General features: G+C 35.0%; 1 protein-coding gene and 1 long non-coding RNA gene across 2 annotated transcripts in view; both read right to left on the reverse strand.

Annotated features, from left to right (window-relative positions):
- The window catches only part of LOC125652081 (sushi, von Willebrand factor type A, EGF and pentraxin domain-containing protein 1-like), a 61,304-nt gene that overhangs the window by 40,374 nt on the left and 4,936 nt on the right, over positions 1 to 15,994 (reverse strand). Inside the window, exons 2-5 of the mRNA XM_048881045.2 lie at positions 13,064 to 13,159; positions 12,478 to 12,625; positions 2,027 to 2,158; positions 1,510 to 1,669 (exon numbers count right to left, since the gene is read on the reverse strand). Coding sequence (XP_048737002.2) covers positions 1,510 to 1,669; positions 2,027 to 2,158; positions 12,478 to 12,625; positions 13,064 to 13,141 — 518 coding nt within the window. The 5' untranslated portion in view covers positions 13,142 to 13,159. The remainder of the gene's footprint in view (positions 1 to 1,509; positions 1,670 to 2,026; positions 2,159 to 12,477; positions 12,626 to 13,063; positions 13,160 to 15,994) is intronic.
- LOC130054491 (uncharacterized) lies at positions 4,946 to 6,003 on the reverse strand. The gene is made up of 2 exons (XR_008802800.1): positions 5,921 to 6,003; positions 4,946 to 5,630 (listed from the first exon to the last, which is right to left on the reverse strand). It is a non-coding gene; the product is annotated as an uncharacterized LOC130054491 (long non-coding RNA).

Consider the following 15,994-nt stretch of genomic DNA (forward strand, 5'->3'; position numbering starts at 1 on the left):
GTCCGAGTTTTATATGTTTTCGCACCAGTGCACACATATAACGATGTAAATACCCAAATATAGTGAGTAAAGTGTGTATGAAATCGGCAATATTGTGAGTAAATAATGTTTATATGGGTCGCTGTCTACAAACTGTTTGGTGATGTTATTCCTTTATACATCTGTAATTTGCGCTGTTTTTCTAAAATAAACAGTGCCATCATTATTTATTTTTGGATTAGACAAATTATGATACGTTAAATTGTTGACAACTAGGCCCTATGTCAAGCTATTGTCACGAGTGCATTTCGGAAAGAATCAATAAAAATATTCAAATTTAAAGTGGTAATCACATTATTTTATTTTGATAAAGCAATCTTATTACTATTTTTGAATTGTGATTTGCACGTCTTTAGGAAGTACGAAGTGGGAGCACGGCGTTATAGCCTACTGACGCACTCAAAATGCTACGAGTTCAATAAGGAAATAAATTTATAATTCAATTTAAAGTTAGGAAATATAATATTCTATTATTTGTATAATTAAAAGTTCAATTATTTTGTATCTTTATTTTTTTTTTTTTTTTTTTGTAAATCTACCAGTTGGTAGGAGTTACATTGTATCGTCGATACATGTTGTTACAAGGTGAAGGTCAGTTGATCCGAGTGTGTATTGAATATTTGATGAGCAAAACAGAATGTATGCTTTGTTTTTATAAGCACAAAACCAGTGCTTATAGCATCGATATATCCATTTTCTCGCAGTTTATCAGGGTCTCTGTCCAAGCGGTTTTTGAAAAGGTGACTGGGTGTGTTTTTTAAGGTAAAGTTCTTGCTCCAACAAAAAAATTACCCACGTCTTTTTTCTCGTACCTTCCTTCGAAAAATTGAAAAATACGCAGTTTAAATCCTTTCTACCGACAACTAGTACACCCGAGCACGGCACAAAACATCTTAATGCATTATTATTTACAAGCCGTTAACGTGATAATTGGTTTTTTGTCGATTAAATCTAATCTGATTATGAAATGTCTAATAGATGTTTTCAAACCCGAGGGCGCATATGACGTCACACATAATGGCGCGTAAACTAGCGAAAGAAAATATGCATATCGCAAGGTTTGAATTTCATCGCTTTCAAACTCGAAAACTACGCAAAATATTTCATTTAAAACACATTTAAAGTAGTTTTAGGCATAAAAAGAGTTCCTTTTGTTAAAAAAATGAAAAAGTTTAGAAACATGCGTTGTGTCCTTTAAGGGTTCCCCATTCTACCAATTTACCTGTTAAGGGTGTGCCCATTCTGACAGTTTACCTGTTAAGACTGTCCCCATTCTGTTAGTTTACCTGTTGAGGGTGTCATTATTCTGCCAGTTTATTTGCCAGTTCATCTGTTAAGGGTCTCCCCATTCTGTTAGTTTACCTGTTAAGGGTGTCACTATTCTACCATTTCACCTGCCAGTTCATCTGTTAAGGGTCTCCCCATTCTGCCAGTTTACCTGTTAAGACTGTCACCATTCTGTTAGTTTACCTGTTAAGGGTGTCCTCCCCATCAGGATCAGTTGCCGTGGGATCCGTCCATGAATGTACAACTTTTACTTCCGATCTGTTGGCGTACACTGTGCGTCCGCTCTCTGGACAGGTCAGTTGAGGGGGGTTGTTAGCCTGACTATGTCCCTGACTTCCTTTTCCTATAAGCAATTAATCAAAATTCAAGTCATGATTTGACCCACCTTAGATAGGCAAATTGATATCTAGTTAGTAAACATTCTTATGAACCCAATATTCCACAACTATGCTAATTGGCTTTTACACATTTATTATCTTGCCTTTAAAATATGCATTTGATGACTTCAAAATACAATGACATTAACCACTAAAAAAGTGATCTTCAAATGTACGAAGTACTTATATATAAATGGTCATTCGCGAACATACATGTACACATGTAAGTATCAGGGCAATTCTCCTTCTCTTTCACTCTGTCTTCCTCTCTCATTCTCTTATCATTATCCAGTATCAGATTTTATATTCAATTATATACATACCTTCGTCTACACAGTAAGCAATACAAACAGCAATACCAATACCAACTACTGCAGCGACGATCCCCAAAAATCGTTTCCTGATATGGTGCTCCACACTGGATGTTTCTCCGAATTTGAGCGTGATAATGTCAGCTGAAATAATAAGATATAATAACTCATTAGTTATGGATCTGTACTTCCCCTGTCTATAGAAATTGTGATGATAGACCGCTGTAATATAGTAATAAAATATTTCATTCGATTATGGGATTGGGAAATTCCACCGAGGGGACAAGAATCGCAGTAGAGGCTCATCTTAAAAAGCGAATCTTGTTTCAGAATTGAAAATTTTCCTGTTCGATACAAATGATTATAAAGAATGAAGGATTTATATTTGTCTCCCATTTTTTCCACAATTTATTGCAATGAATTCACGAACTTTTCGAAAAACCTCAATTATTAAACAATCCTCATTTGAACTTAACAACGTTTTTCAAAATAATGGGGGGGGGGGCTATTCTAAGTGTGAATTGGACGGTGACTTGGTGACTTGTCTAAAATTCTTGACAAGCAAAGCTAAAATGATGGAATGAATGAAAAGGTTTAGCCCAATCTTCGCGAAACAAGTCTTTATCTGCTAAAACGTCCTCAGGTTTTCACCACAGGCTTCGATTTCTGCCATTATGGGGGAGGAGAGCGCTCGCCCTTCGCTATATGGGTTCAATTCAGAACTTGAAGCTTAAATTCTTTTCATTCACTACGTCTATAAAAATAATGGGATGGTAGGGGGCAGTCACCAAATATATATTTATTTGCATATGAAAATAACAGCTAACGATCTCTAAATATTAACCAAAAATTCATTTCTTTTAAATTCATGCCCTCATGTATGTAAAAACATGAAATTATTTCTTGAATATCTATTTCATTTTTCATATGATTTGAAGTCGCTATAACGTTATTTATATTGACTTGATACAAATATATTCTACAGAATTGATTCATATTACTAACCAAATTTAAGGTTAGCTGGTGCACAACGTGTGTCAGTCCAAACTGTCAACGTAAGCAAAAAATATATCTTATCTATTTCAAGTTTACAAGAATACCAACATTTCCATATCTAGACAGGTTATACTGCATTATGGGGGCTGTTCGATATGTAATGTGTATTGTACCACAGTGCGATAACGCTTTGCACGATTTTAGGGATGATGATACTCCTGAATAGCTCTATTCAACACCTTTCCATCGGTATTAACACAAGCCTTCAGCTCCACATAGTTTTAAACTTATAGTCATTTCAGTAGAACCCGTCATTGACCATTGCTGTAAAAATGGTTGGAAAAACGGGTTGAGAATATTGAAGAAATTAGAGCTTATATAAAAGTTCGCATAAAACTCGGTCATTCGGTAATGCAGATTTTTACTGAATTGTGGGAAGTGTATGGGTCTGATAAGGTATCGTATGAGACAGTTCGTAGGTGGAGAAAGACATTTCTGACTGGCACAGAGTTCGTCAAAGATGCAGCAAAATCTGGCCGACCTGTGACTGTAATAGGCAAGGCAAATGTCTCAAAAGTCAGGGGAATAATTGAAAGTGATGGCAGATACACGATTCGTGATATTGACAAAGCTGTTGGCATATTGCTATCACGGATGCATTTCATTTTGAAGCGTATTTCGAAAGTACGAAAGATTTCTGCCAGATGGATATTGACAGATGACCAAAAACGGGTACGAGTACAAACCGCTAAGCAAATGCTCAAAATGTTTCTCAAATTCAATCAAAGACAATTTGCAACCATTGTTACTGGTGACGAAACATGAGTTCACTATTTCGAACCAGTAAGAAAAATTGGAAGCAAAATATGGCTAACTAAATACGGTAAAAGGCATGTAGTTGCGAAAGGAACCATAAGCACAAAGAAGGTTCTTTATTGCATATTCTTCTCATGTGATGGTGTAGCCGTACAAATTCCGGTGGCGGTTACAGGTCGGTATTACCGAGATGTTATACTAAAAAGACTTAAGAAATATTATCATAAACGACGCCCCGTGTCAGGATTTAGGCATGTTCGTCTACTTTATGATAATGCTCCACCACATAGATCTGACCTGGTGAAGCAATTTTTGAAGTCGGAGAAGGTTACCGTCTTGCCACACCCACCATACTCTCCAGATCTAACCTTATGCGACTTTTTCCGTTTTAAAAAAGTTAAATAATTCTTATCTGGTCGTCGTTACAAGTCCCGACAAGCCCTTGGCTCAGCCATCAGTCAGTGCCTCAGAAGTCTACCTAAATCAGCGTACCGTGATGCATTTCAGAAATTAATTCAGAGATTGAAATTATATATTTCAAACCGCGGAGAATACCGAGAAGGTATGAAATGTTCATTTCACTATTTGAGTCGAATGCTTTTGAAATATTGTACAATACACATTACATATCGAACAGACCTCGTGTGTCAATCATTACAAAAGCACATTTATTTTCTTATACCAACAGTCAAAGTTTTTTGTTTTTTTATTTTGGTTTTGAAAAGCACATAATTATTCAAATTTCATTCGAGTTCATTTAGATTTATTGTTTTATTTGTTTAACCCTTTCTCTACCGGCACATTTTAGAGGTTTTTAAAGACTAAATGACAATATTTTTAAATCGATTTAAATCTGCATGGATCACGATTTGGGGTAGGCATATGACATGTAATTTTGTTAGGAATTGGACAGGGAACAATTTCTTATAAAATTTGTCAATGTATCCCATGACCTCAAATAGATCTACGGGGTCAAAGGTCATATAAGTGCACATTTTTGCAATCTTTTTTCTCTGAAATATATATATTACGACCCCTCTCACTAGATTAGAGTCAAAAATAGGAAATTCTAAATATATGAGCTAATGTGCCTTTTAATATACTACAAAAAGAACAAAATCAAACTAATCAATTTTATTGACAAACAAATATTTTTGGTTGCTAAGTAACAACACTCATAGTACAATTTTGACCATAATTTGCCTTTCTGCATCCATTCGACACAATTTAAACGTAATTACAATCCATGATGATTAGTAAATGTCACATTATTTTAAAAATATAATCTTTAAATAGATCTTAATCATTTTAAAAGGTTTTTAACAAAAATATGATGAAGAGAATTAAGGTCAAAGGTCATCAAATGGAAACTTCGTACTTTATATACTTGTCCATCATTTTCTAATAATATGACGTTTTGCCATTATGTTCCATTAAATAGAATAAGTATTGCAACATTAAAACAAAGATCTTTCAATTATTGTTAATCCAAAACAATCTATTTTTTTATTCAATTATATTTGGTTGCTAAGCAACAACACCTTATCAAATGTTATCAAAAAGTACTAACATTTTTCCTCTCCAGGTTCAACATATACGAAAGTTCAAGTACTTACTTTCAATCACTAGATTTAAATGTACTTGCATCATATTTAACAAAAATGTTCTTATATTCAACCTCTTGAAACCTATTTCTAGACATAATTCTTGATAATGAGTTGTTCCGACAGGGGCATGCGTTGACCAATATCTGTCTATCGACTGGAACTTCACAGCAGGCGTGTATAAGATAATGCACAAAAATCTGGAAAAAAAGTATTTCTTAATACTTAGTCCTAAATACTAATGTATTGTCAAAGCTTTTGAATACTCAATTGGCTCTGTAAATGTTTTCGATAATCAAGGCCCGCTGAAAAGTATGCATTTAATTACTTATGAAATTTTATCAGAGTTAATTGTAGTACACATTTAATAAATGAGTTACATTCACAGCCAGATTAATTTTGGTAAAGGTAATCTTTTTACGATGCATTTTATTATTCTTTTTAAACTGGAAATCACCGCCACAATATCGGTTTTTAAAACTAGTAATACCTGTACAGTTCCTCTTCAGTGAGAGGCTGCAAACTTCCTTGGGAAGTATATGGCAACCCTTCCCCCTAGATATGACCATCTCATTCTCAGCATAATGGTTGGTGGCAACACAGATGGAGAAAACCAAATCTTCTGTCAAAGACAGCTTCATAAAATCTGCAGTTCTCCAAATAATAGGGTCCCATATCTGAAAGAAAATTGCAAATAAAATCAGTATTGGCCACCATACCTTAAAACGTGCCATACCTTATAATTAGAAACTAATTAGAAATTGTTTTGTCTCATTTTGTATATATACGATCCCTAGTTATGCACCAAAATAAAAAAACAACAAAAAACCACAAACAAACAAAAAACCCAGTAAAATGGTACACACATATCAGTGTACCATAATGCCATGATTCCAATTGTGAATGCATTATCTGGATTTGAATGTTAATCAAATTTATACTGATTTAACCCTATATTCAACCTCAAAGAGTCATACCAACTGAAAGCCAGGTTGTCACCCCGAATGAAATGCGACAGTTCTGGGATCAGGTGTTTCTGTGTCCTCCACATCAGCATCCTTCCAATATATGTCTGGATTTGCTAGTAGACTGTCGCTAGCGGATGATACCTGGGAACTTCCCACTAAATATTGGGATGCCAATACCCTTTTTAAAGAAGGAAAGAAATTACAATTAAGAATTGTTGGTTTATGTTTAAAAAGCAAAATCTAAGTTTCACGGTAGCATGGAACAGTTTCGCACTTAAATTTATTTACTCAGATTTATTTAAAGATAAGGTAAGGAATTGCATACATGTGTTAGAAATGAATCGAATATTTTATTATACATTGTGAGAGTAGCAGAGTGGGTAATGAAAAAAAATATGTATCATGTAGGTATCTGCATTATGCCCAGCATATATTATACACGAGGGCAAATACTGAGGAAATTCAGGTTAAAACCTACAGGGTCCAGCGAAAATACTGAAACTCTGAGGGAAAGTGAATGACCCCAGATATAAAAGTTGAATTGAATTGCTTCTTAATGGTACCCAGTGTCTAAATCCCCTTGCATGGTACTCTGATGGGCTGTGGATTTAGTCGAAATTAGAGAAAATCTAGGCAAGAAGGGGATTGATTGATTGATGTTTTCTGCCAAACTCAGTTTCCAAACCCAGTTTTTTTTATTGGTGGAAGAGAGAACCCAGATACCTGGGGAGAGACCACCGATCGTTTGAAAGTAAACTGGGAAAACCTTCTCACTTACCGGCGCGAACGGGATTCGAACCCGCGCCGACAGAGGTGAGAGGCCGTGTGATTTTGAGCTCAATGCTCTAACCACTCGGCCACGGAGGAGGCCGGCAAGAAGGAGACACGTGCCCATCAGCTCATAGCATACAAGTACCAGCATGTATGGATCACATGTAATTTATGGTCATAAGCTACTAAGTGTATATAAAATACATGCATTTGGATAAAAGAGAAATCAATATGATTTTTCATTAGCCCGTCATAATAAGACTTTGATTGATGTTAACCCACCCCCATTTTGGCCCAAACACACATTTTGCTTTTATTTCTGTTACAGAATAAAGAAAATAATTCAAATTATGATAATAAATTCTATCATTACAATAATGCAAAGTGTGTTTTCCTAACAGATTGTGTTTTCTTTTCATAGAAAGATAATTTCTTTTATAAACATGGAAAAAACTTGGAAAATAGCCTTCTCACCAGCGGTCGTGAATGCCCAGTCTGATTAAAACCACCCCATCCCATTATACACTAAATATACCCCCTTCTTAGAATCGCGCGTCAGGTAAGGAGATAATTCTGGGAAAAGGGGGGGGGGGGGTAATCAAACTGCCGGACCCGGACAGGGTGTTATTCACTTGGTTTAGGTATCATAAAATATAAATATTTTCTTTCATGAAACGACAAATCATGGCATCAAATCGCGGTTAATTAATCGTGAATTTTTCATAACATGACAAAACCGCATTTTTTTTTCTTTTTAGTCGGCCTATGTGGCTACATCAACTTACATGTACGTATTTATACTGATTGCATGATCGTTTGGGTCATCCTGCAACAGGAGATCCAGGGCATCTTCTTCTTCTGACATCAGGTCGTTTTAAAGATGTAAAATACTTGTAAGCGTTCGCTGTGACAGTCACGGTGAAGCTGTGTTGTTTTCGTTGAAACGGAAACACGTGTGTTCTCCGTGCACACTTTCAGAAAACCCCGCGATCCGGATCACGGAAAAATAAAAGTATACAGGCTATATATAGGCGAACTTCCTTTTTGTTTTCTTTCTTTGGCAGAGAAAATAATTATTACTATTCCGAACAAATATAACGTTTATATCTGAATTTGAAGTACTTTATTTATCTTTTTTAAAATTCAATCTGCCGATGTAACATTCTCAATAGGTGTTTTATGAAGTTACATGTAGGTTGTGTAACTGTTATAAACCAATATTGGTTTTATGCTTTTTAAAAATAGCAGAGATACCTGGCTGATTATTTCATACATGTATGTATGTTGTTTTAGTGTATTAACAGGTACTGAATTTACTAAAAGAGGACAATACAAATAGTTTTCACCACTTTATTGTGCGACGCGCGTCGATTGCTGTTAGCGACGTCGATTTGTCGCTAATTTTTAAGAAAACCGCGCAGCATGTCCCAATTTCATTTTATCGTAATATAAAAACTACCGAGAATTATAATATGAATAAGGGTCCATCAGAAAGAAAATTTCCTCTACTTTTACAGGATGTATTTACTTTTCCCTATTTCCATATATAAATATAGATAAAACGCCGATCTGTTTAAACATTGAGAAATAAAATCGTAAAACAACGTATATGTGCAAAAAATTGCTATTTTCTTATAACTTTGCCAGGCATTAAAAATAATTTTTATATGTACTGAAAGCAGGGGATATATGCTTTTCAAAAATATAAAAAAAATATTGCATTCATAGGGAAAATAAAAAAAATCATAGCGAGGGGGAAATGACCTTGCGACAAAGCGTTGCGTCATATTTAGACGAAGTCATCTTTCATTTTAAATGCTTTTTTTAATTTAATGGCTTTATTTATTCAATTGATTTTTGCATAGTTAAAAAATATAGAAAATTTCCAAAAATATGATATATAAAACATATATATTAAGTCCGTAGTTTCAAAGATTCATAGACACTCCTTTTGCGTAGCCCTGTTTTTACGCGCTATCGGTCATATTGACCGATACGGTAGAGAGAGGGTTAATCAATATTTTATTCACAAATAATGGACAGCAATCACAGTCTATTTTAGCCCTCTCCCATCCCGTTTTCAAACTAATGCATGCATTATGACAAATTTGATCCCCGAATTTAGTCCAATCGCAACCAGTTTAACAAGAGTACCATGGAAAAAAACACAACGCTTACCTGAGTCAACTTAGTTCTGTTCTTCGGAAGATTTTCAAAAAGATTAGCTGAGCTGTTGTGAGCGAAAGGGCCCTTAAGTAATTTGGTGCTAGATTAAAGTATGAACTTTAGAGAATTGTTCCTTAAAATGTTAGAGCAATATTGATTGTATTTAAAATATTACAGCCAATTAAAGATATCAACTTATTGGTGATTATGACGTCTTACTTTAGGGGCGAGATCAAAAGTTCAATGTCTGACAAAAAACTTAATTCACATAGTTTTCGGCAAGACCCCACTTTCTTTAAAACTAAATATAATGATTGTTGAAACTAATCGATTAACAAGTAAAAACACACGATTAAAAATAACCCTCTGTATACCTTTCTACTGTTTATTCACAAATGAAAATGTAATATTATTATGTGGTATTTAACAGTCAAATGTCTTTTTGTCTTTTTCCAATAAAGTGAAATCGATGTCAGATGACAGAAACCTCGGGAGTTTTTAATCCCCCCTCCTTCCCCTAGCTATTTGAATTTAGATTTTTATCCGACATCGATCTATTGATCTCACCCTTTGCAAGTCTACGATAAAGTTCTCCTGTAAAATAAATGACTTCGCAGTGTTTTTTCCCATAATGATATCAAACATTGTTGGATAAGATAAGGATCATTTTGCTATCTGAACAACTTGTTTGTCCTCTTTATTCCTACAAACAATTTGAAGCACTACTGTGACACCACCTACATGTGAGACAAATGGGCCATGACTTATTGCAGCAACCCATTTGAATCACACAACATAGGAATGCAACACGTTCCCCTATATTCACGCATTATGTAAAATTTATCCACGATTCTAGTTGCACCCCTTACCCATGGTCTTTTTTATTTTTGATGAAAATTCAAAAGAATACATTCTGAACTTTGAATACGTTTGTAACCCAAATCTACCCAGGGCATTGATTCGAAGAAATTTGAATCTTCACTACCTGGGGTTATTTGCACATTGATCGTTACAGTCGACAAAAATCGTATACAAGACATTGAGGCACCATCCTCCATTCCGGATTTGAATAAACTTGAATTTTAACTACCTACGGATGCTTGCATACTAACATTACTAACCATGACCCTGCTACTCATGAGGAGAATTTTTAAAACTTTTTCCCTTTTATTTAAAATATTTAATTGCTTTCCATACCATACAGTGTACTGTTCCGAATATCCGAAAGAACAGGCACAGTATAAATGTATTTATAAAAGTGACAGTGAAACACGTGTGTTTGTTTTGAATTCGGGTGGGTGTTTTGGGTATCGGTAGATCGATTGGCTATTTTTGAAAAGTGTTTACGGGTGAATTGGGTGAGTCCGTGTCATGCATGAGGTAGCCACGTATAAGGTAGAATCTCGGGCTTTTACAAATCATTCGAAGTTTGCTGCTACTTTGCAACCCCCCACCCTCCCCCCAGTATTGATGCATATCGTTTTAACTTTAAGAATTATTGATTTACTTGTTCCATTTTCTTTTGTAGAATGGGTTTTTGAAGTCAAGTGAAGAATGGGTTTTTGAAGTCAAGTGAAAGATTGATTTTGTACATATGTATTTATTTTAAAAAAAAAAATATATGTTGCACTAGTGCATGCGAGCTTATCCTACATACAGGTGTTTGTGTTTTATTTTATAAATGATTTATGTTCGGTTGAACTGGTGAATAAGAACATAATTGAACACCCCTTTTACAATACTCCGGAAACAAGAGGAGGAAGTTTTTATCCCAGGACGTTTCTTCCGCCATGGACGAAACGCTATGCTAACGTTGTTCATAGGGGAAATAATACACTGGGGTGCCCTCCCCCGCCCGCGAGTGGTGTGTGTGTATAACTTTGGTCTGAATTTCTTGGAATAATTCTAAACGGGCTGGGGGACCATGCTACAACACCGGAAAGTACACAGCAGTTGCAATTTGTTTTCCTGTTGTAGATACATTTATGAATTCAAATACCCATACATCTAAACAACGGTAACTAAATTAGGATTTTGAAAGAATTATCTCCTTTATTCCCAAATCATGCCCCCTTTCTTGCTCTAAAAGTCACGTTATAGGAACAAATCTACACTACATGTTGATACCTGAAATTATGTTTGATAAACTGTATCATTGTGATTTGTGCGTGATAATAGAATGTCAAAGAAATTTCCTATATATGCCTATGTTTGTGGTGTTACAGTAGTCAAGGGGTCTATTTGTGAATAAATTTGAATATACTTGTACATTCCGTGAGGATAATTGCATATCGGTTTGACAAATTATATCATAAATCCTTGGATTGACAGAAGTCAATAAGTTTCATACCAAAGATATTTAAGAAAAAAGGTATTCTAAACTCACTTCCATACCACCGTTGTAATTTGGGTCTACTATTAATCATATTTCTAGGTATTTGATCATTATAAATACAATCCTGTGCACTTATTCTCATAATAATTTCTTCACAATTATATATATATCACCAATTTCCTTATATTTAGTAGCAACTGAGCCTTCTAATGTAAGTGTAAGAGCTCCACATCATACAAATCAGAGAAAACTACAGTACTGTTTTCAAGTGGAATCTAACAAAAATTCATATATGTTTACTCCTGTAAAAGCCGCCATATGATACTATCGGTTTTTGTTTTCACAATACCATATACATGCCTCACATAAGTAGGTATGTAACAACTTTGGTAATTATGAAGATAAATTCACTAGATGATGCCGTAACGAGAAAAAAATTGTGTGATCTCTAGAGGTTCAGCTACATTCTGAACCGCTGAAGACAACCTTGTTTCTGTATTACTGTCATTAATATTTTTAGTAATTAGACAAGCAGCCTCCATCCATATACCAACAATGAATAAACATGTATATGAACATATATTTTTTTACAGTTCAGAACTTGAAACTGTTTTATCTTTGAAATTAAGAGTGCAACTCTTCTATGCATGTCTTACTGCCAGATAGAGAGTCTGAGGGACATAGAATGGACGTTCAGAGTTCAGATAAAGAGTGATTAATATAGGGTCCTCTAGTAGTAAAATCAGACTTTCAGATATACAAACATCTATATAGACATGCGTATCTCTCTCTCTCTCTTTTACTTACTTTTTTCTAGTCTCTCCGACATTGTGCCATTATTGCAATGGTATAATTTTCCTTCGATTTCGGATGTGTGACCATTTGGTATCAATTTTGAAGACACTGAGTTTAAGTCTTTTTTTCTATATTGGCAAGGGGTGCTTATCGCTACACTCTAAAAATGAAATAAATATATGGATTCACTGTGTATCTGTCTACACATACACTGTTAAATTGACTAGGGTTGTCCCAGAAAATCATTGGCATTCAGGCCATCCGATATTGCACAAACATTAACGAAATTATTTCGGGGAAATATATTTCAAACATCATGTTTCTCGAAACATATGGATTATATGTATGACGTACGGCGAAATGCGCTATTGATGAATACGATTTGACTGATCAAATCTAAAGAATCTGCATTTACGCATACGTTTCCTACACATAATTAAATAGTGCATTAGGACTACTGTGTAAAAAATGTTACTTCTAATAACAATTGAATTTACATAGCTCCTAGTGTGTCTTGTTTGTATATTTCTTATTTCCATCTTATTAGTCAAGTATCACATCGTACTCACATTTACTGTACGTATTAAAACTTCCTTACCTTGGCGTTGATAGTCATAGCAACGCTTTCCACAGTCACCAGGCAGAGGATAACCAAAGCTCTGTTTGAGACAAACATTGCGGTCTTTCAGATTTCCTAAAGATGCAACACAACATGACATAAAACTTTGTGAAACGTAGTGTCATTTTGGTTTAAAATTGAGTGGCCCATGGGCCATATCGCTCACCTGAGTCACCTTGGGCCTGTTGTTGTTCAGCTACTTTGATTTTTAAAAGATTGTTTGCAATCTTTATTCCCATGAAAAACGTTGACCCCATAATATAGTCTCATCCTAGCCCCAAATGGTCACTATATATTCATGACACAAGGTCAAATAGTATGGTATGAAATATATAAAAGGTTTTGCGGTAAGGAATCTATACATATATACAACATTTGAAAGCACTAACTTAAACAGTTCAGGAGATATTGCCTAGGTTAATTTTTTTTAAAGGTCAAAATTACACAAGTTCAAACACTTTGGTACTGAGAGAAAGATCTTGTCGCAAGAAATACATACATCAAACACGAAAGATATATCACTCACCATTCAAAAAATAGGAGCAAGAGTAAAGTTATTTAGGTCAAACTCCAAGGTCAAACTCATAGTCAAACATCATGACATCATAGGAAGGGCTTGTCCTACCTTAGATAGTTCAGGAAATATTGCCTAGGTTAAGTGTTCTTAAACGTAGGTCAAAATCCAAGATCACAAGGTCAAAAACCAAATCTTCTCACAAGAAATACATATTTCAAATATGAGAGCCATATCAATCACCGTTCCAAAGTTATGAGCAAGATTCAAGTTTTAGACAAACCGACAGGAAAAAACAATATCTCTCCGACTTCAGTCACGAGAGCACAAAAATGAATTCATGCAAGTTAGGAACATTTGCATTTTGATTTACGAATAAATTATCATAACTCTGCTAATCTTGAAAATAATTTGTTTTAATGAACTCCTTTTTTATTTCCATATAAAATTTCGATATCTTATAATGGCCCTACCCTACCTCTAGAGTCTTTGAATTAAACAATGGATATGCACTACATGACGATGATTGCATATTTATCAACACCCTCTGCTCTAAAGAGGAAGAATTTCAAGATGTTTCCTATGTATTCTCATAGAAAACTTCGATCCCCATACCGTAGCCTCACCCTACTCTTGGGGGTCATGATTTGAACAAAATTCAATCTGCACTACCCGAGGTTGATTGCATATTGATAAGTATTCATACCCTGCTGTTATTTAGAAGGTTTTTAAAGATATTTCCTATATATTCCCAAGTAAAACTTTGATCACCTATTGCGGACCCTGGGGACAATAATCTGCATTACCCGGGAATGCTTGCATATTAATGTGAGAAATCATTGTCCTGTTGTTCTTGGGAAGATTGTTTAAATAAGTAACCTATATATTCCCATGTAAAATGTTGATCCCCTCTTGTGGCCCCATCCTACCCCTGGGGGCCATGGTTTGAACAAACTGGATTTAATTCTATGCCAAGAAGCTTTCACGTAAATTTCAACATTTCTATTTGAGCTTTTAGCTCATATGAGCTAAAAAATAAACCGATAATATAAAACCCGAAGAACTGTTGTTATCGTTACCATTGGGAATGTACCGATTGTCTGTATTGTAGAAATCCGGAACATTCTATGCATAGCAAAATTTGAAAAACTCCAAAGCCATTTCATAATTTGATATTAGGATTCTCAATCGCAAATCATAATAGCTTTCATGAACTGTCAGAGAACATGATTTCCCTGGTATTGTTTTCCTTTAAAGGTCATAGGAGACGGTTTTTAACAATACGTTTTATCTCCATAATTATCAACTTCGTTTCATAGACTCCTCATAAAAATACTTTTTTAAGATTGATAACGATATTAACTCGAAGAAATTGAAGTCCAAAGGTAGTCGGAATAGAAAATCGTTACCCAAATATCATTCCTGATTTCCTGAATTTGTGACGTCATAAGATACCACACTCAGATTTGCGAATCAAAACAAAAGCACACCCATAGACGATTTATTCGCAACTGGAAGAGTTTTTGAATGGGGAACCATAGTTTGTTATACAAGGATATCACTTTGAACTCATAATTAATGCAAATGCCAGCCACATCTACGATTTTTCATCGGAGGACGAACAAGAAGATCGATCAAGATCCTATTTATTCCGAATCGGTTGAAACAATACTGACTGGTTAATGATAAATGTTTGATAATTTCAGAGTACATTCTCTGATGACAATAAGAGAAATATAGATAGTTACATGTATTACTTGCGCTTTCTAACCCCATGCAGACACAAGGGGGGGGGGGGTCAAATTGAAGGTTGATTGACAAAAAGGTGGGCATCCCCTCATCCCCCTTTGGTTTTATGTGCCCAAGTCCCACCCTGACTCGGATATATTTTATAGCCAGATTGAAATTGCCTTTACACACATCGTGAACGCCGTTTTTTGAATTTATTTTCATAGGATTTTTACAAGTATCGTGTGCAGCTATTTTAGTTTAACAGATGAATATAATGATAAATATAAATGGCTTTAACATTCTTTTACAATAAAATTTGCGACATTAGTGCCTATATGAAGAATAATTGACCATCACATTGGTCGCTATAAGGGCTCTTTCTTGCGTAAAATGGTTGGAATTGGAAGTCAGAGGAAGAACGAATTTTTCGTCTGGACCAGTTATTGAAGGAATTGTCGGAAAATCCGAATGTCCTGACTGTTTTTGTAGGCCATGGGTTATGGACGAGTCGCACAGACAACTTTAGGTAGCCAAAGAATTCCGGTGTGCAGTTCTGAAAAACTAATTCAAACAGAATAAAACTTTCTAAACAATTTTGGAATATCTTGAGTCATCGTGGGGTGTGGGACGATGATCGGTTCATAAGCTGTACATAGCCAGAAAAT

This window comes from Ostrea edulis, chromosome 5 (assembly GCF_947568905.1).
Source record: "Ostrea edulis chromosome 5, xbOstEdul1.1, whole genome shotgun sequence".
Taxonomy (NCBI): Eukaryota; Metazoa; Mollusca; class Bivalvia; order Ostreida; family Ostreidae; genus Ostrea; species Ostrea edulis.